This window comes from Haliotis rubra, unplaced genomic scaffold (genome assembly GCF_003918875.1).
Source record: "Haliotis rubra isolate DU_JTF1 unplaced genomic scaffold, ASM391887v1 Scf366, whole genome shotgun sequence".
In the NCBI taxonomy this organism is placed as follows: Eukaryota; Metazoa; Mollusca; class Gastropoda; order Lepetellida; family Haliotidae; genus Haliotis; species Haliotis rubra.
This window is the reverse complement of record NW_025767042.1, coordinates 648,515-672,854: the sequence shown is the minus strand read 5'-3', so window position 1 is coordinate 672,854 and position 24,340 is coordinate 648,515. Positions and strand designations below refer to the sequence as shown.

Sequence of the window (24,340 nt, the reverse complement as noted above, 5' to 3'; positions counted from 1 at the left end):
TGTACAAACTGCAGCGTCATAATACTTTCTATATTGTCAATGTTCTCCTTAACATTTCATGTTCTTTATGAGTACACTGTGTTCTTTGTGGCCACTTTGCAACCTGTATGATTTATTATACCTATGAACACCTGGGTTAGAATTGTCTTCAGCAACGCATGTTTGTTGTAAGAGGTGACTTACAGGATCAGGTAGTCTGGCTCGCTGACTTGGAAGATTAATGTCATTGCATCCCAACTGCGTAGATTGATGCTCATGATGTCAATCACTGGATTGTCTGGTCCAGGCTCAATTATTTACAGATCGGCGTCACTTAGCTGGAATATTGTCAAGTTTTGCATTAAAATATAAATATTAAGGGTTTTTAATTGTTTGTTTTTTAAGTATACTTAAAGCAAGAACCTGTAGCTCACCTGACCTGTATCTGTGTTGCAGGGTGAGGTGGGGAAGGAGATGTACATCGTGAGTCACGGCCAGGTGGAGGTGGTCGGTGGGGAAGATGGAGAGACGGTGCTGGCCACACTACACGAGGGCAGCGTCTTCGGGGAAATCAGGTACGTGGTGGGTGGGGAAGATGGAGAGACGGTGCTGGCCACACTACACGAGGGCAGCGTCTTCGGGGAAATCAGGTACGTGGTGGGTGGGGAAGATGGAGAGACGGTGCTGGCCACACTACACGAGGCCTTCGGGGAAATCAGGCGTCTTCGGGAAATGGAGAATGGTGCGGCCACACTACAGTGGGTGCCTTCGGGAAGATGGAGGTGGGGAAGATGATGAGACGGTGCTGGCCACACTACACTACAGGGCAGCGTCTTCGGGAAATCAGGTACGTGGGTGGGTGGGGAAGATGGAGAGACGGTGCTGGCCACACTACACACAGGCAGGGCAGCGCCTTTGGGTAAATCAGGTACGTGGTGGGTGGGGAAGATGGAGAGACGGTGCTGGCCACACACTGTGGTGCGATAGCAGTGTCTTTGGGGAAATCAGGTATGTGGTGGGTGCAGCGCCTCTTGGGTAAATCAGGTAAATCAGGTACGTGGTGGGTGGGGAAGATGGAGAGACGGTGCTGGCCACACTACACGAGGACAGCGTCTTCAGGGAAATGAGGTACATTCTGGACACAGTAGCCATCACTTAGATAGAAGCTGTTTGAATTGGCAGTCCTAGAGTTTGAATCAAGTCATTCAGACAATACTTTGCTAGTCCGTTTACTTGTGTTTAATATTTGAGATCAATCCACAGCTTATGTAATAACTATGTTTCAGTTATACTCGAGACACAATGTATGACCTGCCTACACTATGCAGCACAATGTGGAGCCTTTTTCCCTTTGATTTACTGTATTAATTAATTCAGGCTCGGTCTAAAAATGAAAATGACAGCCAATCTTTGGCTGGAGTAGATAACAGATAATCAACAAGAGTCAGATTTAGAGTAATCAACATTTAAAGTTTGATTTCGGAGAATATGTTTAACTTGTGTCTGGCTAAGATAAGCAGCTTGTGTGTTGATTAAAATGAAAACAGACATATGGTGTCTGTTATAAGTTAATTGTTGGTAACATACTCAGGGAAGCTGTTTGACTGTTTTTAGCTTGCTGGCCATGTCAGGAGGTAACCGACGTACAGCTAACGTACGCAGCAAGGGCTACACCAATGTCTTCACACTGTCTAAGGCCGACTTTGAGGAAGCCATGAGAGAATACCCTGAAGCCCAAAAGCTGCTCCGGAAGAGGGCAAAGTAAGAGTTGTTGTAGTCACACTGTCTGCTCTTCATTGTATTCCCTCCAGCATGAGGTATAGGCTGGTGTTGGGATTATCTGTCTCTCAGACAGGCTCACTACCCTACCAGTTGGCTGTATAGTCTGTTTGCAGTGAAAACGTACCGATGAATTTCACTTAAACAAAAAAGTAAATCAAATAAAGTGAAATTAAGATTGCGAATCCTCATATTTTGACTTGCCAACTGAACATTTAAGTCTCAGAATTTTATTCAACTTAGGATAAAAGTTGTTTAACAAACGATCATAGTTTCAAATCGCTCTTATTGGTTTGTATTACAAGGGGGTGAACACATTAAATGAAACACCGAGAACATGTAGGGTTGGTCTAAGTTAACGCTCATCACGAACCGCACGTGCATTTGTTTTACTATTCCAACTACTGCGCTTACCCCCTTGTAATACAAACCAATATAAGCGATTTGAAACTATGATCGTTTGTTAAACAACTTTTATCCTAAGTTGAATAAAATTCTGAGACTTAAATGTTCAGTTGGCAAGTCAAAATATGAGGATTCGCAATCTTAATTTCACTTTATTTGATTTACGTTTTTGTTTAAAGTAAAATTAATCGGTACGTTTTCACTGCAAACAGCCTATAGACGTGGTGTATATGAACACTATCTGGATTGTACCCAACTGATTTACTATTGTAAATGAACACCGTCTGCCCATGATCCCTGATGCTAGGAAACCGCCTCTGTGGTGTAGTGGTTAGAGCGTCTGCCAAAAGACGTTAAAATATGGTACTTGTTGGTCCCTGCCTGGCGCTCGGCATTAATGGGTACAACAAGGACTGGTCGGCTCGGAGTCAGTATAATGTGTCTGAGTGGGGTATTCATGCTTCACTGCGGCATGGTATCTCAGTGGGCTAGCACTATAAAACCAGCTTAAGTCTGGGCTAGTACAAGCAGCCGCACATACACATACACACGCATGCACGTTGTCATATGAGCGAAATATTCTCAAGCACGACGTTAAACGCAATTTCACCTCACCTCACCTGATGCTATGAACATCTGACCATTGTGATGATGTCTTGCAGGAAGCTGTTGAAGGAGAACGCACGGCTGGAGAAGAAGAGTGTGAAGGTGGAGGTGGAGGAGATAATCAAGACGCCATCAGAGACGCCCAAGTTTGTCAAGACCGTCATCAAGGTCTGTTGCTATGCTTCTTGAACCCACAGAGTAATCAGGGCAAGATTAGTGTCCTGTTCCCTGTACCCTATCAGGGATTGGGAAAGGCAGTGGCCGGGCCATGGTCATTTTGCACATTAGAATAAAAACTATTCCCATTAAAGTTTTGAAGTATACTATTGGTACAAGAGCAGTGGCCAATTCTAAATTCAGAAAATGGCTAATAATCCTGAAAATGGCCCATTGTCAAAGTTCTCTATCCCAGTCCCTGCCCTACGATCACCTTTAGATCATGTAGATCTTCTGGAACCATTTGTTATGGCCTTGGGGAAGTGGGAACTGGTGTTGCATCAGTATAAGTCATTACACATAGTTACTTTGTCTGTTCTGTAATTTCTGTCTCTGTACCCAGGTGATGGACCCCGAGTCCAACTTGGTGAAGCACCTTGACCCATCCCTGAAGCAGTCCTCCAGCTTGAGGTCCATCGTCAGCAGGCCCAGCAGCAGGACGAGTTCAGGGCGATCCTCCAGGTCGTCCTCCCAGGGCAAGATTCCAGAGAGGAAGCTCAGCAAGAAAGGACAAGCAGCCTTCATCTTTGGTTCCGAGGTAATGTCATCTGGGGAGTGGGATGGAGTGAGTGAGTTGGGTTTTACCCCACTTTTAGCCTTGGGAGTGGGAGGGATTTATTGCATATATTCCAGATTTAATGCCACTCTATTCTGGAACACTTGCAGACATGTAACATACATATGAAGGAGTGAGTTAAATGTTGAAAGTGAAACATCAGTTATGATTAACTATTTGAATTCATTTTCTGTTGAGATTAAATATATTTTTCAGAAAATTTATCCTGTGTTTTTAAACACATCAACAAATATTGGTTTAAAATTTGACGTCTCCTTGATTTAAGTAAAGAATGGGTATTAAAAATTAGAACTTGCCATTCATGACTAATGACATATCTATGGCAAATGTTTATAAATAAATTTTAACATTTATTGTGGGCTATCAGTTCCGTTCCTGATGATCCTTCACGATCTGGGCAAGAATGGGTCTTCAGCAATCCAGGTCATCGTATGTCATGTCATTATAATCATGTGTATCGATGCTCATGATATCAGTCACTGGATTGCCAGACTGTATTTATATAATGCCATCATATAGCTTGAATATTGCTGAATGTGCATTACACAACAAACAATCCATTCCTGATCTGTTTTAAGTGAATTCTAATGTGCTGCTTGTGCATGAGAATTTAAGAAGAATAAATGCAAGTGGGAAAAAACAATAGTCTGTCATGCCTCTCTGTAGAATAGTCCATGAATGTGGTGACAAGGGAAGGGAGGTAACTGTTGTGTGTGATACAGGTGTCGCTGTCTGACATCCCCAACGATGCCCGCGTGGAGTATGATGTGGAGGAGGAACAGATGCTGGTGGTGGAGAGGGTGGAGCATGAGTTGACGCCGGAGTCGGTGCCACCGCCACAGAAGGAGACTCCTGTAATTGAAGACAAACGCACTCAGATCCTCAAGGATGATCTGGACAAGACCAACAACAGTGTAGAGAGCCAAGATTCCGGTTAGTCATGTGACCTTTGCCATCTTCGGTTATCCAGGGGATAATAATAATAATGATAATAATAATAGGAAACTTGTATTGCGAGTTACACCATGTTTGATACATGCTCTAAGTGCACAGTCACATAGAAAGAGTTAAGAGTGGTTGACAGAGGTAGGTCTTGAGGTGACGTCTGAAAGACATCAGGCCCCGATTTCTCGAAACAAACTTAAGTTTTTACTCAAATTTCAAACTGAGTTTGACAATTTGAAACAGCTGAATTTTTAACTCAACTGCATTTTTTAAATAAAAAAAGCCCAAACAACCTAAGTAATCTATCCACCAAACTCAAATTGTCTACTAAGTTTGAGTTTAATATTGATTTCAGTTTATTCTGGGAAATGCATTTTCCTTCGTTTTCTCAAATTTGAGTCAAAACTCCGACTTAAGTTTGTTCTTAGAAATCAGGGCCAGATCGGGACATATTCTGATTGGATTATATCTTTAATTGTGTTGAGATATATTCACTGGACCTTGCACTGGCTTGAATGACATGACACTGAAATCTCAAGTCTAATTAAATTCCACTGTTCTCATGGTGCCGTCTGACATTCTGTCAGGAGTGTCTGGCAGCTTCTGAACTTCTCAGTACATTGTACTAAGCTAGATGTTCAGTATCGACAGTTTTCTCACTTAATGATACATGTACAAGGTTGCAGGTTTTGCTGTGGCTCTATGTAAAATTCACTTTCAGAAGAAATATTTTGATTGGCTGGTACTTTGCAGTTACTGACTTAATGGCGATAGTTGCTATGGAGCTCATATAATGGACCAGAGGACCAGATAAGCTGCGTATCCATGTAAAATACGCATAGAAAATTTCCAATTACGCATTGAAAAATAATTGTTGCATACCAACTACGCATTTAAAATGTTAGATACGCAACAAGTTTAAAACAAATGCGTACGGAATATATTTATAAAAATCGCTTTCGTAATGAAAAAGACATTGATTGCTATCAAGTTGTACTGTTAGTATAGGACAAGTGTTGTACTGTCAGTATAGGATGAGTGATTTTTTATGAAATCATTTCCATTATATTTATCTTGGTTTTGATTAGGTATGACATAAGGCAGAACATACCTGCTTAGTAAACTTACTCAATGACATAATACTTAGGTGAGTAAAATGACTGAAATACGCACATATTTGAAAGCAGTGGGTAACTGAAAATGAAATACCCATTCAACATTCATAATACCTACTCCCCAAAATACAGTGGGTATAGTACCCACGTGAGCTAAATCTTATCTGGAGCTCATATAATGGATAAGCAAGAAAATGTATAGTTGCCTGTGTGTAGTATTTTATAGCTGAAGTGGTCACTGTGTAGTTTACTACTTACAGAACTGAAACAGCTGGGTGAGTTTAATAAGCAAAACAACAACAGATTTTCACATAATTTGTGACGTGAAGTATCACATGCTGCAATAATAGGTTGTTGTTAGAAATGTCAATCTTCATAAACTCCAGCAGCTTTAGGATGTAGTTTGGAATACCCGCAGGGAACAGTTTCTCATACTGTGGAATGTAATGCAACTTTCTGCAATGACCAGTGGGGATGTTCCTATTGTCAGTCTTCAGCAGGGTCCTTTACTGTTGTAAAAATCTCTTCAGACTCACTAGTTGTGCAGGTCGTCCTGACATAGCAGGTAGTGATTCCTTGGGAGTACATCAAGGATTTTATAGTTTCAACAAGTTTCATTCACTTATCATTTGCTTATTGTGTACAGTATGAGACTATCATATATTTTAAATAATTTTCCTCAATTTATTTATTAATATTTAATTTTTTCCACTAGCATTGGCATTGCAGTGTTGGAAATCTTAAAGTGTTTGAGGTTCGAGGCAGTGATATTTTTAACTAAGACATTCTTCCCGGACTAAGTTGACATGCTCTGGTATAAGTAGAAAACAGTGTTAATCTAATACACTCACTTTTATCACCAATCTACTCCTACTACATTCAAGATCCACCTGTGGAAATCAGGGTTAGAATTGTTCTTCAGTAACCCATGCATGTTGTAAGAGGCAACTAACAGGATCGGATGGTCAGGCTCACTGACTTGGTTGACACGTCATCGGTTCCCAATTGCACAGATTGATGCTCATGGTTTTGATCACTGGATTGTCTGGTCCAGACTCGATTATGTACAGACCGCCGCCATATAGCTGAAATATTGCTGAGTGCGGCGTTAAACAACCAACCAACCAACCAACCAACCAAGATATGTTGGGCTACAGCAGGGACCTTGATGTACTGTGATGTACTGTGATGTACCTCTGTGTTTGTTACAGGTATCCCCAGCATGAAGCGCAGTGCTAGTCAGAGCACAGACAAGTCTCTCAGCAACCAGGACAGCAAGGACTCCTTCAACACGAGCGACCTGATGGATGTCATCAACGAGGAGAAGCAGAAGGGTGACAGTGGCGACAGCTCCATTGTGGATCCTCCCCCAGAAGCTCGGCAGAGTCCCAGTGGAGCCAGCTCTATGTCAGATGTAGGGGAAGCTGAGTGTCAGAGTGAGTGTCGGAGTGAGGGCTCACCAGTTGACTGGATCACCACGGAAGAAAAACCTACTGAAAACGGAACTCGCCGAAAGGTGTCTTCGGAGAGCAGGGATGAGAAATCAGTTATTACAGACGGAACACGGAGAAAGGTTTCAGCTGAGAGCAAGGAGAAGGTTTTTATGGAGGATGGTACACGTAGAAAAGTTTCCACAGGAAGTAGGCATGGAGCTCAGTCTCCAGATGCCAACGGAGCACAGTCTCCCCGATGTGTGACGCCACGAAGGGGAGATAAGTCAGTGACTGAGGTAGAAAAACACGAGATTCCTTTGGAGAATAAAGTGACATGTGCCGTGGAGATCCATCGAGAGAAGACACGGACACCCTCGTCAATATTCTCTCTCGAACACCAAGAACGCCCAGGATCTAATGCATTTTACCGGCAGAACAGTAACGTGTCGTATGAAACAGAATTATAAGACAAGTATTACTGTATATGACTGCAGAATGTGTAGGCAAACACTCCTGACATTGCATCAGGGTTGGTGCAAGCTTCTTGTGGCCTTGATGGATAAACATGGTGTGTGTCAACAATTGTAGGCCACAGTGGACAAGCTGGATCAATGTTAATGTACAACTCAAACACATTCAACCAAGATTCTTGTTTGTTGAAGTTGATATTAAGGATGTCTGCTGATCTATATTCTGAGTAATAACTATTTCTAACTGGTTATATGTTTGCATTTATTTCGTTTAATGTCCAACAGACATTCCAATAATTGTGGTATATAGTAGTGTATGAAATAAGTCCCGTCAGACCGCCCGAGACGGTCTAGATTTCTGATGGATGGTCTAGATTTACAGCTAGCCACGGACGGTCTAAATATACAGCTAGCCAGACCGATGGTCTGGTAAATATTTTAGATGTTCCATACATCTGAGTAAATTCACCATATTTGGTCAGGTTAAATCCATTTTGGGCTGGTAACATTTTGAAGTTACCAGCCCTGATGTCTGGCTGGATTTTTGGCTTATTTCATACCCTGTATATAGCTATGACTGAAGCAATGATGGTGATATCATAGCTTAGAGAAAGTTCCCATCAGTAGTGGGAGTAGTCTTACAATAGAAATTAACTACTTTACACTGTACCTTTGACATAAAGTCTATTATTCTCAGAAGAACCGCTTCATGTTTAGGTAGGTAGACTTTCATATGACTACAGGCATCTTTAGTACCAGCAGACATCCTTAATAGCAAGTAACAATGTGTAGATGGTCACCCTGACTGTAGGCTTTGCTGATGGACGATATTCAGTTTGGTTGTTGGGATCAGATAATCCTGAAGCTAGTCACAATATGCAAAGACTTCTTGTTTCCTCGAGGTCACGTTACATGATGTCGAACCTGGACGTGGAGGGTCAAGCTGCAAGTGATGCAGATAATGTATTGAAGATGATCCATGGTTGAACTTGGCAGTGAAATGGCTAATTTGACATTGTTTATTCACTGTGAAGACTGATATGGAATGAAACGGGGAGATGTGAATGGGGAAGAATACTTTCAATAATGTACCCTTCCTGTCAAAATCAGTTTCATAAATATACTTAAATACACACCTCGAATCTGTCCCAAAGGAGTTCAGGTGATGGTACACTGTTTGCACCATATGTCTTTGGATGAGTGCTTTCCATAGTCAGTCTGCAAGCTGTGTAGAGTAACAGCTTGTCCGCTACTACTAGCAAGTGGTCCTCATCGTCTCCTACATCTCCTCCTGTAGATGCTTCTGTTTTCAGATGAGTGCATATGACGTTCTGGAAATATCTCGTACTCCAGTGTGTCTGAAATCCCTTTTCAGGCTGAAAATAGTCCGAAAAGAACTATACTCCCTTCGTAACTACAAGCTTTTTTTGTGTAATGAAGTCACAGAATCATGTGTGGCAAGATGAGCATGAGATTATTTCCTGTCTTCCACTGGATCTCTCAATGGTAAGGTTACAGTTTCTGGAGGAGCTGAAACCCCATTGGCCAGGTCTGCTTTGACAACAGTAACAATAGTAACAATAGTAACATATGAAGTGAGTCAAACTTTAGTCTACAAGTAATTAATACAGGGTTTCTGACTTTGTGAGAAAGGGAGAGTTCATCTTGCAACTGTTCCTTTTCATCCTGATAAACTTTGTGCATGTTATGTCGTGGCCTGTAAATATTCAGGTCTGGACCAGACAATCCAGTGATGGACATAGATTGATGATGAGGTTGGTTGCAAACTATTTGCTGAACACAAATTCGCCCACCTACGATCTGCATGCTTTGCAGGGAACGGAATTAAACAAGGAATCCCCTTGGGAACCTGATCAAGGAACTACGGTGGGTCTTGCATCTGTCTGAAGACTATAGTTCGATAAAATGGATATCTGTGTACATAGACATCAGTTTGGGGAAGAGGAACTTGTTACGGCCAAGGCACCTCTGTAAATCTAAGTGTCACTGATGTATAAAGTGTATGGCTTCAGAGCTGTGGTACCTACAAGAAATGCCTGTGTGATAGAACAGCCTGAACATTGTTTCAACCACTGTAATATCATTGTCAGTTGCCATTGCCTCATGTTGACAAACAAGCTTAGAGGAAATATGCAAGACACAAATCTGAAACAAGGTTTGACAAAATGAACCTTTGAGTTGATATTGTATACTTCAGTTGTAGGAGAATGTTGAGACTGTCTTTGTCAGCATAAATAATATTCATCACGTTGTTTATCATATACACCAGGTTATTGTTGATAATAAAAACATTCAGATTCATCTTCCTGCAGTTGATGGAGCCAGGGCTACCAGTCTGTTTCAGCATTGTTTGCTTTGGAACAACAGGTGTCATGCTGACTGTTTTTTTCTCCTGTGGGATATGGTTTTAGGCCGCTTTTATTCCAGCAATATCACGGCGGGGGGACACCAGAGTGAGTGAGTTTAGTTTTTACACAGCACTCAGCAATATTGCAGCTATATGGCGCCAGTCTGTAAATAATCGAGTCTGGACCAGACAATCCAGTGATCAAAACAGCATGAGCATCGATCCGTGAACCGATGACGTGTCAACCAAGTCAGCGAGCCTGACCACCCAATCCCGTTAGTTGACTCTTACGACAAGCATGAAGATCAATATTCTAACCCGGAACTTCATGGGTAGGGGGACACCAGAAATGGGGAATTGGTCTTTGGCATGACGAGTGAACGTCTTATCCATACTGCCACCGTGGGATATGTTGAAATGAAAACAACGCTAACTGTGGTTGAAGTAACTTTATTATAGAAATCCTTACATCCAACACACCCCTGTTACAACAAGCATATGACGAACAAGTAGAAAAATATGTGAGTCCTTACCACAACCCCCTGTGGTAAAAGTGACTATCCCTAACACCTGGTATTGTCCATTGTGGGTGCCGGGGAGTCTGAATATGAACTTGCAGAGGCCTGAAGATGCAATCACCTCATCTCTTTTCTGCTACTGGTTCAATTCTTAAGATTTCAAAAAAAAAGGGACCTTGATTTAATTTTTCCGACTCCAGACATTAGGAAACACCAGCAATCTGCCCTGACAATACAATTGTTGGTTACATGACTGTACAAATTAAACTTTACCAAACCTTAACATGTGTAACTCAAGTAGATAAGTGCTGTGAAAGCTGAGGGTATGTATGTATATATTTACAACCAGAAGCTTCCCTGGTGCATCTACAACCCAACATGGTGTCTGGGATGAACAGTGACAAGCTGATGGGCTAGATGTGAAGTCAGCAGAACACGGGTTAAGGAACATGGAGGAAGCAAATGTACAGCTGTCAAGCTTTTTACATATTTCATATATTTCAAGCCCAAAAGTAACCTACAGATGACAACATCCTACAGTCCTAGCACGGATACCTGAAGTTTTGGTAAAATTATTAGATTTGCCATCCTTAAAATCCAAACTTCAAATTCCCATGGTCCTAGCTACACTTTCACACAGAGCTACAAGTAAATAAACATGTTATAACTATGTACATCTAACAAAATACCACATGCATTACATTCCTTGAAAACAGCACTGATCAAAATAGCTTTGAAGATTAGTTCATGATTAGTTCTCCTGAAATTATGATGCATCTTTGGTATTTGTGGCAGTCTTAATTGGAGATGTTACTGGTGCAGTTTCCATGTACATGTGACGTTCATCCTCTCAACCACTAACCGATGGGGAAAACTATTTTCCATTTGTGAAAAGTTGTTTTTACAGAAATTTCAACATACTTAATTCATTTCCTATTCTGAATAAAATGGACAGCACCGTAGAACAAGCATTTTGTTCAAACAGCAAACTTGTCACTCTCATCCAAAGTAGTTTTGTTTCCCTTTCTTACAGAGTATTCTCACACTAACATGTCAAACAATAAACCACAAAGTACATAGGTATGTTTTCTTTCGTACCCTAGTTACATGATCATATGGCTGATTCTAAGAGGTCAATGCTGAACTTTCCAGCAACAATGCTATGTGTAAATCACCAGAAAGCCAATGGAAAAAAGTTTAGGTGATCTGGTATGTTCAAGGTTCAACAAACTTGGAACATGATAACAAGAGTCCAACAACCACACAATCTCGGCAACAGGGTAAGTGTTTTCGGGACAAGTCAAGCACAACAACTCTATTATGCAAGGAAACAAGTCTTTTTGACACAACCAACAATACTGATACTGAAATGACCAAATATGTCAAATTCTATTGCTTCAAATTCAGTAAATTATCACAAACAATAATAACATTAAGCCATGTACAGTAGCGACTACCAAAATGGCCTATCGAAAATCAGAACCAAAAATCAGTCTTGTTTCACTGTACCACATTGCAGTCAGCTTGTGTGTGATATATCTACAAAAACACATGACCAACGCTTTGTAAGGATTCCAAGTTTCAGTATCAATGATGCTGTTTAAACAAATTAGTTTGGAATATATTGGTTCCATATGCCCATATGTATCATTTATCCCTTTCTAAGACAAATGAACAAATATTTTAGTCAGACCCATCATGATGAATACTTTCCAATAATATATATACATATATTTTTGATAATTTTTTTCAGCCCAATGACCAATGTGGTCACACGTGAGTATTTACAGACAGCTGACACCAATGAAACAGAAAACCTACAAAATAATCTCAATTTTGTTTGTTCCTGATCAACATGAAAAAATTTGAAATTTTGCTCTAATCTCACATGTGAGAGCTTTGTTCTCACGCTTAACAAACACAAACAACAACTGCATCGGCTATGGGACAGCGCTAAGCAACCTTCAGAACGCTATTACCTGCTCATGCAACTCCCAAAATTTCTTTTCAGTGTGAACAATTTCAAGTAATTAAATTCATTAAAGATACATCGTAATATAATTTATATTTTAACATGGGACATGGGCAAGCAACCATCAACCTACAAAAAAAACCCTTGTTAATGCAAAAAATGCTGTTTTCAAAGAAATCGACAGATTTCTTGAGTATACCCTTCGTATAAAAACAGGTGTCCAGATTATTGAGGGCCAGAATAGCAAGGTGATCTTGCATGATTAACTTAATATTCATTCCATTTCATAGGGGCAAGCATGCAAGGCACTAGGCAAGACCATCAACACATAAGCTTAACAGTACAATGATTGGGTTACCGATATATGCTACACTGGTTTCACCATCAGTAACAAGGGGTACCATTACACAAAGTCAAGAACCAAAATTAGGCAGAAACCAGGATAAGACTGACGCCAACAAATGCACCATTAGTTTTGTTTGTCGATTCACTGAGATGGACTGTGGTTTGTTCTGTAAATGACACCTGCTTGTTTACCGATCATACAAAACATCAATCTAAGTAGAATCTGCTGACAATAAATAACATTTTATCAAACAAAAACAAATATGTGCCTTCCAATGTTGTGTGTATTGCTTGTGATGAAAAAGCAAGCAAATATATGTGACAATGTGAATCAAAGCAATGAATATCTTTCCAAATATGCGAAGAAAAGGATCCTTAGGTTTCCTTAAGAAAAACGAGTGAGTTTGGTTTTACCCCGCTGTTAGCAATATGGCGGGGGACACCAGAAATGGGCTTCACAAATTGTACCCATAAGAGGAATCGAACCTGGGTCTTCGACGTGACGAGCAAATGCTTTAACCACAAGGCTACCCCTAAGTAAACAAGTAGGAAGATGCAAACAGTCACCATAAAAAGGAAATGCCTTTAAGTGAGGGAGCTGGGTTTGAAGAGTAACCATTTTGATGTTGATCATTGTTTACCACTTTGGTGTACTGTGTTGACAAACTTAGAAACATAATCAGGGTGAATCGGGATTCAAACCAAGTCTAGCCCGCCTGAAGGAACTTACCACTGAACTTGTAGCAATGGACCTGATATTCAGGTACAGAATGTTGCCGTTATGTGCTGTGCATATCAACAAGTGAAGCCCCACAATAACCACGATCGTCTAGAAACATATTCCTAATAAAAAACAACAGTACCAAAAAAAAGGGGGAAATGTGTAAAAATAACATATTTTAATAAAACACCCATACTAAATTTTGAAACAATTGTCCGGATTTTACTACCATTAGCTTCTAGGCTTCGGGAGCATGTTTCATCTAGGCTAGATTGAGCAAGATGTTTTACCAACACTCCTAATCTCCTAAAACAAACCAAAACAAATACAATAAAAAAATAATTACAACCACGAACATGATTTCATATCTAAGCCACAAATTGAGGATTCACCAATTCATGTCTATGTTTGCATGGAGAATTTAACAACGTAAATCTACCACATGTGGAACCGAAGAGCCTATCTGCCAACTGGCAACTTAGTATTATTACAACCTGTATGGAAAAAGTAATAAGTTGATAATTACTGCTAGCCTACATCAGAGTGTTGGGAGAAAAAGATGACACATTTGCAGCAGGTAAATGTTTACCATGTGAACATAGTCCTTATCATTTTCATTAGTACTTTGGCAAATCATAGTCATTACAGACTTTCAACTAAACTAAGTGACAGTTGGCAGCTATGATGGGGGAACAGGTTGTGTAGTCGCTGTTGGGTGGGCCGGCTGTCAGCTCTGAAAGGTGTACTGCGTCGGAATGTTTTCAGAGAACTGACAGGCCGGGAGTGTTATGATTATGCAAGCTCTGGTAAACTAGAGGACACAGGCAGTCTCATTAAAATTAGAAATATTCTTTCAGATCAAGACAGTGTCAAAATATCCAATTTTTTTATAGTTGTGTGGCTTTCATTCAGAACTGCCCTTTCATGCATATTTCTCAGATACAGAAACTGAACAGCTGCTCAGAATTTCAGCTCTCTAATCCATCCATTTTTAATGAGACTGTCAAGTGCAAGTTTCGAACTACAAAAAAGTGCATTTTATAATTGAAATTCAAAAATAGGTGACTAAAACCTGAACAACAAGTTGTTATCTTGGGAGGTATGTCAAACATGAGGAAGTGGATGCTGTTTCCATTTCAATTGAGGTTAATACTGGCAGATGTTAAACTGAACCTGTTGTTAATTGTTCAATGGAGATGATTTTATGAACAAAAATACAGGAAGAACCAAATAGTAGGGATAAAAATCAACCATCACTATATCCATTTCTTTGATTGGAAATGAATACTGATGATATCAAAATGAGTTCAAATCAACTTTGCATTGTGACAGAACAACTGCTTGCTAATTAAGCCTGTCTATATGTGTTAAAATACTGCGATGCATATCATGATGTGTTGAACTCTTTTACTGAGAGATGATTTAAGATATGGGATTTGATCCTTTAACCCTTTCACTGACAATCTCGCAGCCAGTGAAAGTGTTTGTATCTATCAATGAAAGGATGAAAAGTACAAGTGAATCTAAAACTCAATTAATCACAGAGAACTTATAACTGAGGGTCACCCTTCCCTCGCTCCTATTAACCCTGTCAATGACAAAGCTTGACCAAGTGACTTGATCTTGTCGTCAGTGACAGGGTTAAATGTTATTTTCACATGTACACTTGATTTTATTTGTTCTTCATCTCGGCTCGAACTCGCTTGGTGACTCGTCCACATCCAATTCCAAACACAAAGATCATACACACAACTGCTGTCAAAACTCCCAGAATATAGAATTTAGCTGGGGACTCGGAAATTTGGGTGTAAATTTCTTGGAATCCTTCAATAGGTGCAACCTGAAATGAAAAAGTATACAGTTTTTTTAGTTTTGTATGTTTCTCTTAGCTTTCAAATGACTTTCATCATCTTTATAATTGGAACAGTATGAATTCTCTTAAATTGTTTGAAAAGTATTTCAGTTACATGGTGTGTTTTGGTGATATGGAAAGAACACCTAAAGTTTGGTGAGGTGCAGTGGGGTGATGTGAGGTGCAGTGGGGTGAGGTGTGAAGTAGAGTGACCGACCGAGTTTGGTTTTACGCCTCTTTTAGCAATATTCCAACAACATCACGGCGGGGGACACCAGAAATGGGCTTCAAACATTGTGCCCAGTGAAGTAGAGTGATGCAAGGTGGGGTGATGTGAGGTGTGGTGTGAGTGTGGTGAAGTGAGAGTGGCACTTAAGGTGGAGTGATGTGAGGTGGGGGGTGATGTGGTGAGGTGGTGCAGTGGGGTGAGGGTGGCAGGTGGGGGTGGGGTGAGGTGAGGTGCAGTGGGGTGAGGTGTAGTGAAGTAGAGTGGCACAAGGTGGGGTGAGGTGAGGTGCAGTGGGGTGAGGTGTGGTGAAGTAGAGTGACACAAGGTGGGGTGATGTGAGGTGAGGTGAGGTGCAGTGGGCAGTGGGGTGAGGTGCAGTGGGGTGTAAGTGCAGGTGGGGTGATGTGGGGTGAGGTGTGGTGAAGTAGAGTGATGCAAGGTGGGGTGAGGTGAGGTGCAGTGGGGTGAGGTGTGGTGGTGAAGTAGAGGTGGGGTGAGGTGGGGTGGTGAGGTGCAGTGGGTGGGGTGAGGTGTGTGTGAAGTAGAGAAGTAGAGAGGTGATGCAAGGTGGGGTGAGGTGTGGTGCAGTGGGGTGAGGTGGGGGTGATGTGGGTGTGGTGGTGAAGTAGAGTGATGCAAGGTGGGGTGAGGTGAGGTGCAGTTGGGAGGTGTGGTGAAGTAGAGTGATGCAAGGTGGGGTGATGTGAGGTGCAGTGGGGTATGGTGAGGTGCAGTGGGGTGAGGTGCAGTGAAGTAGAATGATGCAAGGTGGGATGATGTGAGGTGCAGTGGGGTATGGTGAGGTGCAGTGAAGTAGAGTGACGCAAGGTGGGTTGAGGTGAGGTGTGGTGAGCAGCAGTGGGGTGAGGTGAGGTGTGGTGAGGTTTAACTGACCTGAGCAGCATATTCCCACATCTCCTTCCTGTTGTGCAGCATGGTCCGACACTTGTCTGACATAGACTTGGGGTCTTCTTCCAGCACAGACAGCAGACAGGACATCACTGAAACACACCACCACTCATGTAGGGTATCCCCCTTTACTTCATCTACAGTGGTACACACTTCGTCATGATTACAACTCCATTGAATGTGGGCTGTCAAAAGAACACATCTGCCTTGAACAAAGGCTACCTACTGTACACATCTGCCTTAAACAAAGTCATATACTGTAAACATCTGCTTTGAACAAAGTCATATACTGTAAACATTTGCCTGAAATATTTGCTCCATACATCTGCCTTGAACAAAAGCTTTCTAATGTATACATACTTCTGCCCTCTCCAGCACGCACACCCCGACAGAGTCTATTCAGCTCCTTCTGACAACCAATCTTCAGAACGGGGTCTACGTTGACATCAATCTCCTCTTCTTGAATTAAGTAGGACACTTCCTGCAACACCAACTACCCGTTAGAGACCATCACAAGATACAACACTCAGTAATACCTGAATGCACCTGTATTTACATATATAAACATATCATATGAAATACCAGTCACATAGTCTGCCTGAAACCAACACATCACCATTCTGCTCTCTGCTCCTCATGGAGGTGAGGTGAAATTGGGTTTAACATCGTGCTTGAGAATATTTCGCTCATATGATGACGTGCATGTGTGTGTATGTGTATGTGCGGCTGCTTGTACTAGCCCAGACGTAAGCTGGTTTTATAGTGCTAGCCCACTGAGATACCATGCCGCAGTGAAGCATGGATACCCCTCTCAGACACATTATACTGACTCCGAGCCGACCAGTCCTTGTTGTACCCATTAATGCCGAGGACCAGGGAGGGACCAACAAGTACCATATTTTAACGTCTTTTGGTATGACGCGGTCGGGGATTGAACCAACGACCTTCCGCTCTCCAGGCGGACGCTCTAACCACTACACCATGGAGGCGGTCTGCTCCTCATTGAAGACAAGCATGGCACCAGTGAGCTACTGTGCCCAAAACATCATTCAACCTTGGATGACCATGGAGGGGAAGACTGGGGCACACTTCTACATGTTACTAGAAATACATTCTACACAGATCACCCTGGAGGTGAAGACTAGGGCATAATTCAACATAGTATTTGGGATCACTAAGGTACAACAGGACATTCTGTGGGCCTGGGTCCCGTTCCTCAAAGCGATCATAGTGCTAATATGATCGTAACTCCCATTCTTTAACATAGACTTACAACAGTCGTGGCGCTATGATCTCTTTGAGGAACGGGGCCCTGATCTACTTTGGAACACCTTGGATGGGATGGATATTGGAATCCCTACCTTGATACAATTCTTGTTTGTCAGCTTCCGTTGACGGAACTTTTCTTTGAGACATTCCTCGACTTGTCCTTTCCCAGCTTCTTTGATCTCATCATTGTCCTTGCCATCAGCTTCCATCATCTTATCTTTGCAGTGCACCCTTATCTGAATACACAATCATAAATCATACAACTGTTCAAATTCTCTCACAGGTCCAGAATGACACACACAGAACACAGATAGGAACAGTGAGGTGAGGTGAGGTGAAATTGGATTTAACGTCGTGCTTGAGAATATTACGCTCATATGACAACGTGCATGCGTGTGTGTGTGTGTGTGTATGTGCGGCTGCTTGTACTAGCCCAGACTTAAGCTGGTTTGATAGTGCTAGCCCACTGAGATACCATGCCGCAGTGAAGCATGGATACCCCTCTCAGACACATTATACTGACTCCGAGCCGACCAGTCCTTGTTGTACCCATTAAAGCTGAGCGCCAGGCAGCCAAGTACCAAATTTTAACGTCTTTTGGTATGATGCGGTCGGGGATCGAACTAGCGACCTTCCGCTTTCCGGGCGGACGCTCTAACCACTACACCACGGAGGCGGTCAGATAGGAACAGTAACACGGCCATTCAGGAATACAGTAATACTGCACACCTCTACAAACAGCCCAGACTGAGTTTAGTTTAATGCAGCTTTTAGCAATATTACGGTAAAATCACTTTAGGGAACACCAGAAATGGGATTCACACATTGTACCCATGAAGCGGAATCGAACCCAGGTCTTCGGTGTGGAGAGTGAATGGTCAAACCACTATGCTAAGCCCACTGCCCATCAAGCAGCCCAGAGGACAATGACAGAACATCAACCTAAGGCAGTGGAAAACAGTTACCCTTAACTTGGGACTATTAACACAGCTTACCTCACTCATGCATGCCTTCTCCAGGACGGGAGCCTCGCGGATATCTCCTGCCGCCTGCTGGATGATCTCGGTAATCTCCATATCACATTCCCGGGACAGTCGCTAGACAGATGTATAGCAGTTAACACCATGAGAGCATGTTATTATCAGCGAACATGTACCAGTAATTGAACAGGGCTGTACAAGGTAATGTGATATTCCATATCTTCAGATATTCTTTTGAAAGTCATAGTGCTTAGGGTCCCATGGTCTCATTGCACAAAGTCATATTTGTGCTACAGCTGTCATATACCATGACTGTCTCAGTGCAAATATCACTTTGGGAAACAGAGACCATGAATGTAAACACTATAAATCTTTCCCCTAATGTTTTCTTTGCACACTGCTGAAATATTTGACATTGAGAAAATCTTGTATAAACTGCAGAAATAGGACTACATGACTGGACACAAGCATTAGCTCATTTCTAATGTCCAAGACTACTATCGCATCATTACACTGACGACTATGCCCAACCTGTGATCTCCAGAAGTCGTGTATTCTGAGTTGTAATCATGGTTTTAAGACTATGGCAAAACTATCCTTTAAAACATAATATTGCCACAGATTTCCAAAATTTGGACGATGTATGAAGTATAAATCTAATGAAACAATGATATTCCAAAATACATGGCAAAAAGTGATTTCTTTGGAAAAAAAATATCCAACCCACCAACCAATATTTCTTTCACCAACATACGAGTCAGGAATCTAATAGTTTTTAACTAAACATTTGACTTTGTTTTGCTGTTTAACGCCACACTCAGCAATATTCCAGCTATATAGCGGCGGTCTGTAAATAATCGAGTCTTGGCCAGACAATCCAGTGATCAACAGCATGAGCATCGATCTGCGCAATTGGGAACCGATGACATGTGTCAACCAAGTCAGCGAGCCTGATCACCTGATCCCATTAGACACCTCTTATGACGAGAATAGGTTACTGAAGATCATTTCTAACCCAGATCTTCACGGGTTCTTTAATTAAACAGATACAGTAAATGGCATATTGGGAGATATGTGCAGTCATATACTGTCAGTTACCTTGGCAGCGTATTGCTTCTTGAGGCAGCTGATGACAAGACCTTCAAGTTCCACATCCTGTTTGTGCTGATCCACCACACCCGCACAGAACTTGCCAATGTCCAGGTGACACGCCTTCCTCAGGGAGGGATTCAGCCGATAGTCTATGAACACAAACAATGGGACAGTGGTAGTCTATGTGTATACGTGAGTGAGTTTAGTTTTATGTTGCACTCAGCAATATTCCAGCTATATGGCAGCGGTCTGTAAATAATCAAGTCTGGACCAGACAATCCAGTGATCAACAGCATGAGCATCGATCTGCACAATTGGCTATGTGTATAGGATAAATGAGGCATTGTGTGGTGATGGTATCTTATTTATATCATATTTAGTTCCAGAGGAGGGGTGAAGCTGCACAGCCCCTAGACTAACGCTTAGTCTCTAAATACTTATAATTTTGATGAGTGAATGCTTTAACCAATGAGCTACCCCAACACCTCGAAAATCAGTGACGACACCAGGTGTTCACGAAAAGGGTAAGCATATCCTGCCCTACCGGAAGCACCCGCCATTCACATATATTTCCTAAAATGTAAGTATTTACAGCCTGATGAGACTGCAGTATTCCAGCAATGAAATGACAGACTATAAACAAACTTGACAAGCAAGCGATCAATGAACCAGAGTGAGTGAGTGAGTTTAGTTTAGTTTTACGCCACACTCAGCAATATTCCAGAGGTCTGTAAATAATCAAGTCTGGACCAGACAATCCAGTTATCAACAGCACGAGCATCGATCTGCACAATTGGAACGATGACGTGTCAACCAAGTGAGCGAGCCTGACCATCCAATCCCATTAGTCGCCTCTTACGACAAGCATGGGTTACTGAAGATCAATATTCTAACCGGACCTCAATTAACCAGAAAATCCAGTTCTTAATTTTGAATTACAACTTCTGTGTAGAGGACCAGAGATTCTGCTGCTTACTAGAAAAGAAAAATGTTTTGCAAACTGATTGGTTTTACAACACAGTTAGGTCAGTTTAACTTTCTGGTTGGGTGACATGTTTAAACAGAATAACGCAAATTAAATAAGTACCAAATTTTGACTGACTGACTGAGTTTGGATTTACGCCTCTTTTAGCAATATTCCAGCAATATCACGGCGGGGACACCAGAAATGGGCTTCACTCATTGTACCTATGTGGGGATTCGAACCCGGGTCTTCGGTGTGACGAGCCAACACTTTAACCACTAGACTACCCAACCGCCCCACCAAATTTTGAAAAGCATCCCACACTTGTAGTCTGAGTAAATGACCACTCCTGTCATCTGGGGTCTGTTTAGGTGCCGTTAATGTTCACCATACCAATGTCCCCTCACCTTTACTCTGCATGATTTCTCTCGGATCACTACCGATCTGCACTTGGCATCAAAGTCAGGGTTATTCTTTTCTTTTTCAGACAGCGAAGGATTTGTGGCTGATCATCATCAGGATCACAGTAATCCTGAAACAACAAGTGAGTGAGTGAGTTTGGTTTTACGCCGCTGTTAGCAATATTCCATCAATATCACGGCTGGGGACACCAGAAATGGGCTGAAACAACAAAGAACATTATCTTGTAGATGACTTTACTTTGCATGCCTTCAGCAAGTTTGTTTGTTATTTAACTCTGCACACAACAATATTTAAATATTCAAGTCTGTAAATGATTGAGTCCGGACCAAACAATCCAGTGATCGACATCATGAGCATCGATCTATACATTTGGGCATGTGTCAATCAAGTCAGCAAGCCTGACCACCCAATCCTGTTAGTCGTCTCTTATGGACAAGCATGGGTTGCTGAAGACCAATTCTGACCGGGATCTTTTCAACACTAACAATTGTATTTCAATTACAGTATGGCACATTACTTTCAAAACTTGACACTCTTGGTAAAAGAATGAGTATTTTCTGCAAACCTTGATCATCCTCTTGCATGCAGACAGCAGCCCATAGTCAGCGATAGCAAACTCATCTTTCTGAAGGATGAACAACATAAATGTTAAAGTTAAGGAAACAGAACATTGTCATACTCCAGGGTCACTACTGATGTTTTATAGTAAAGGGACAATATTACATTCCATGTGTTTTACTATTCATACAAAATGTGAAATACAACTAATGTAAATCAGGTAATTAATAATAAATTTTATAATAATTAGTCCATTCATATTGCGTTTCAGGCACACCAACAGCATGATCATAGCACAGACAGTTCATTATTACCTCGAATAAACCAAGCTGGTTCAGGTTGACTATTATTGGCAGGACTACGTTTATGGCATATTTTATCAAATAAAGATTGCAAAGTTGCCCAGTTTCCAAACATACAATTAGCAACTTCAGTAAATCTTCTGGAAAAACATCATAGCCCTTTCATATTAATTATCTACAGTATAATACAACCACTAGATTCTAAAAATCTTGAGGACAACAATTTGGAATATTTATGTTCAAGTCCAGTCGACATCAAGTGTGTGTGGTCCTGTGCGTAGAGCTCAGATCACGAATCAGTTGAAGTTAAGCAACGTCGAGCTCGGAGAGTCCTTGGATGGGTGACCATATTTGGCAGTTTGACTCCTGAGAATTTCTAGGACTTCAGTCCTGCCCCACAACGAAGCACATGTGATACTTGAGGTCTCACTTTTGGCAAGTGACTTCGTTCAAATTGTTCACCCAGCAGAAAATGGGTACCCGGTGGGATAAGTCATCTGATTCAAGCTTCCAGTGAGCAACTAGTCAGATGGATACTAGCCGCTATCTAACTGAATTATTATTATTATGAGTAACATCAGCTTACTTCTCTCTTGAAAAGTAGTCTGTGACAAGGTGGGCTCAAGCGGGACTGTTTTTTCTTCAGACATTCCATGACCTGCAACAAATAGCATATAAAGTTAAGTCATCCATATAAATCTCATTAATATAATGATATAATATATATTGTCTACCAGTCTTGTGGGACATGACATTAACTACACATAGAGCATCTGAACCTAATTTACTGTGTCAATAATCAATTAACAGTACCATACAACTGATTAATTACCTTGCAAGTATGTCATATGCATTCATTCTTTGGTCTGAATCTGTAATATGTGTTTGTTGTTTAACACCACACTCAGCAATATTCCAGCTATATGGCGGTGGTCTGTAAATAATCGAGTCGGGACCAGACAATCCAGTGGTCGACATCATGTGCATTAATCTACGCAAATGCCATGTGTCAACGAAATCAGCGTGCCTGATCACCCATTAGTCGCCTCTTACAACAAGCATGGGTTGCTGAAGACAAATTCAGTAATACCACAGGCAGGCATACATTGCAGAACACAGAACACAAACTAAAGAGTTGTCCCATTTAAATGTAGTTCTTTTGGAAAGTATTGTAGTATCAGGAGAATAGCAACATGAATCATATACATATACATATACATGTCTTGCAAATGTACTGCCAAAAGTTCATCAATCGGAGCAAGGAACATAACTTATCTACAATAAATGTTAGCATGGTACAATGAAAACATGCATTGTCACTAAGGTGACATAATCCCCCGCCGCAAATTATCACATCAAACTTAAAAAGTAATGAAAGTGAAGGTCGTAATTTAAGATGAAGTGAAATATCAACAAAAACATGACCAGTCAACCCCTCTTGATATCTGGCTCTGTAGTTGTTCAAACACACAAATATTTTCAAGACTCACTATCGCCTTAACATGAAGTTTAACATGCTGAAATCTTCAAAGTGTCACCGTGACTTTGAAAATTATGTGAAGGTCACCAAAATCGACTGGACCTTGCACCTTCCCTAGATGAAGCTTGGTGTCAAATATGAAGACAGTCCAGTGAATGGTTCTTGAGATATCTTGCTGACAATCTCTACATGCAGGTTAACATGCTGAAATCTTCAGAGAGTCACCGTGACCTTGAAAATTACGAAAAGGTCACCAAAATCAACTGGGCCCCTCACTTTCCCTGGATGAAGCCTGATGTTGAATATGAAGAAGATTCAGTCAACCGTTCTTGAGATATCTCGCTGACAAGTTTAAGCTTAACATGCAGTTAAACGTGGAAATCTTGAAAGTGTCACCGTGACCTTGAAAATTAAGTGAAGGTCACCAAAATTGACTCTCTTCTGATTCTCTTCCCTAGATAAAGCTTGGGGTTGAATATGAAGGAAATCCAGTGACCGGTTCTTGAGATATCTCACTGACAAGGGTAAAATGTCCCCTTGTGACCTTGAAATGAAAGTCAAGGTCACCAAACTTTACTGAGACCTTACTTATACTGTGATGAACCTAAGTACCAAATATGAAAAGAATCTAGTGAACGGTTCTTAAGATATTCCAATTTGTACGTGATGGACAAACGGGGCCTAATACTATATCTCCCGCTTCGTGCTAAACGCGTGGCAGGGGATAATAACAGAATGAGTCTCCGCCAAATCCACTAAGGGGTAGCCTAATGGTCAAAGCATTAACTTGGCACGCCGAAGACCCATGATCGCATCCCCACATGGGTACAATG

General features: G+C 41.4%; 2 protein-coding genes across 5 annotated transcripts in view; one reads left to right on the top strand and one right to left on the bottom strand.

The window, feature by feature from the left end:
- LOC124285694 (cyclic nucleotide-gated cation channel beta-3-like) overlaps positions 1-9,847 on the top strand; it is a 239,839-nt gene extending 229,992 nt beyond the window's left edge. For all 4 annotated transcript variants that reach the window (XM_046721972.1, XM_046721971.1, XM_046721973.1 and 1 more), the window contains 6 exons: positions 436-629; positions 1,594-1,740; positions 2,826-2,937; positions 3,329-3,523; positions 4,285-4,495; positions 6,834-9,847. In XM_046721972.1, the coding sequence (XP_046577928.1) occupies positions 436-629; positions 1,594-1,740; positions 2,826-2,937; positions 3,329-3,523; positions 4,285-4,495; positions 6,834-7,522 (1,548 nt within the window). In that variant the 3' untranslated portion in view covers positions 7,523-9,847. The remainder of the gene's footprint in view (positions 1-435; positions 630-1,593; positions 1,741-2,825; positions 2,938-3,328; positions 3,524-4,284; positions 4,496-6,833) is intronic.
- Positions 9,848-10,327: 480 nt separating this feature from the next.
- The window catches only part of LOC124285671 (Golgi apparatus protein 1-like), a 53,108-nt gene continuing 39,095 nt past the window's right edge, over positions 10,328-24,340 (bottom strand). The window contains 11 exon segments of the mRNA XM_046721944.1: positions 10,328-15,289; positions 16,425-16,531; positions 16,800-16,920; positions 17,801-17,944; positions 18,704-18,805; positions 19,787-19,929; positions 21,152-21,175; positions 21,178-21,222; positions 21,225-21,276; positions 21,733-21,792; positions 22,614-22,695. Of these exon segments, the coding sequence (XP_046577900.1) occupies positions 15,122-15,289; positions 16,425-16,531; positions 16,800-16,920; positions 17,801-17,944; positions 18,704-18,805; positions 19,787-19,929; positions 21,152-21,175; positions 21,178-21,222; positions 21,225-21,276; positions 21,733-21,792; positions 22,614-22,695 (1,048 nt within the window). The 3' untranslated portion in view covers positions 10,328-15,121.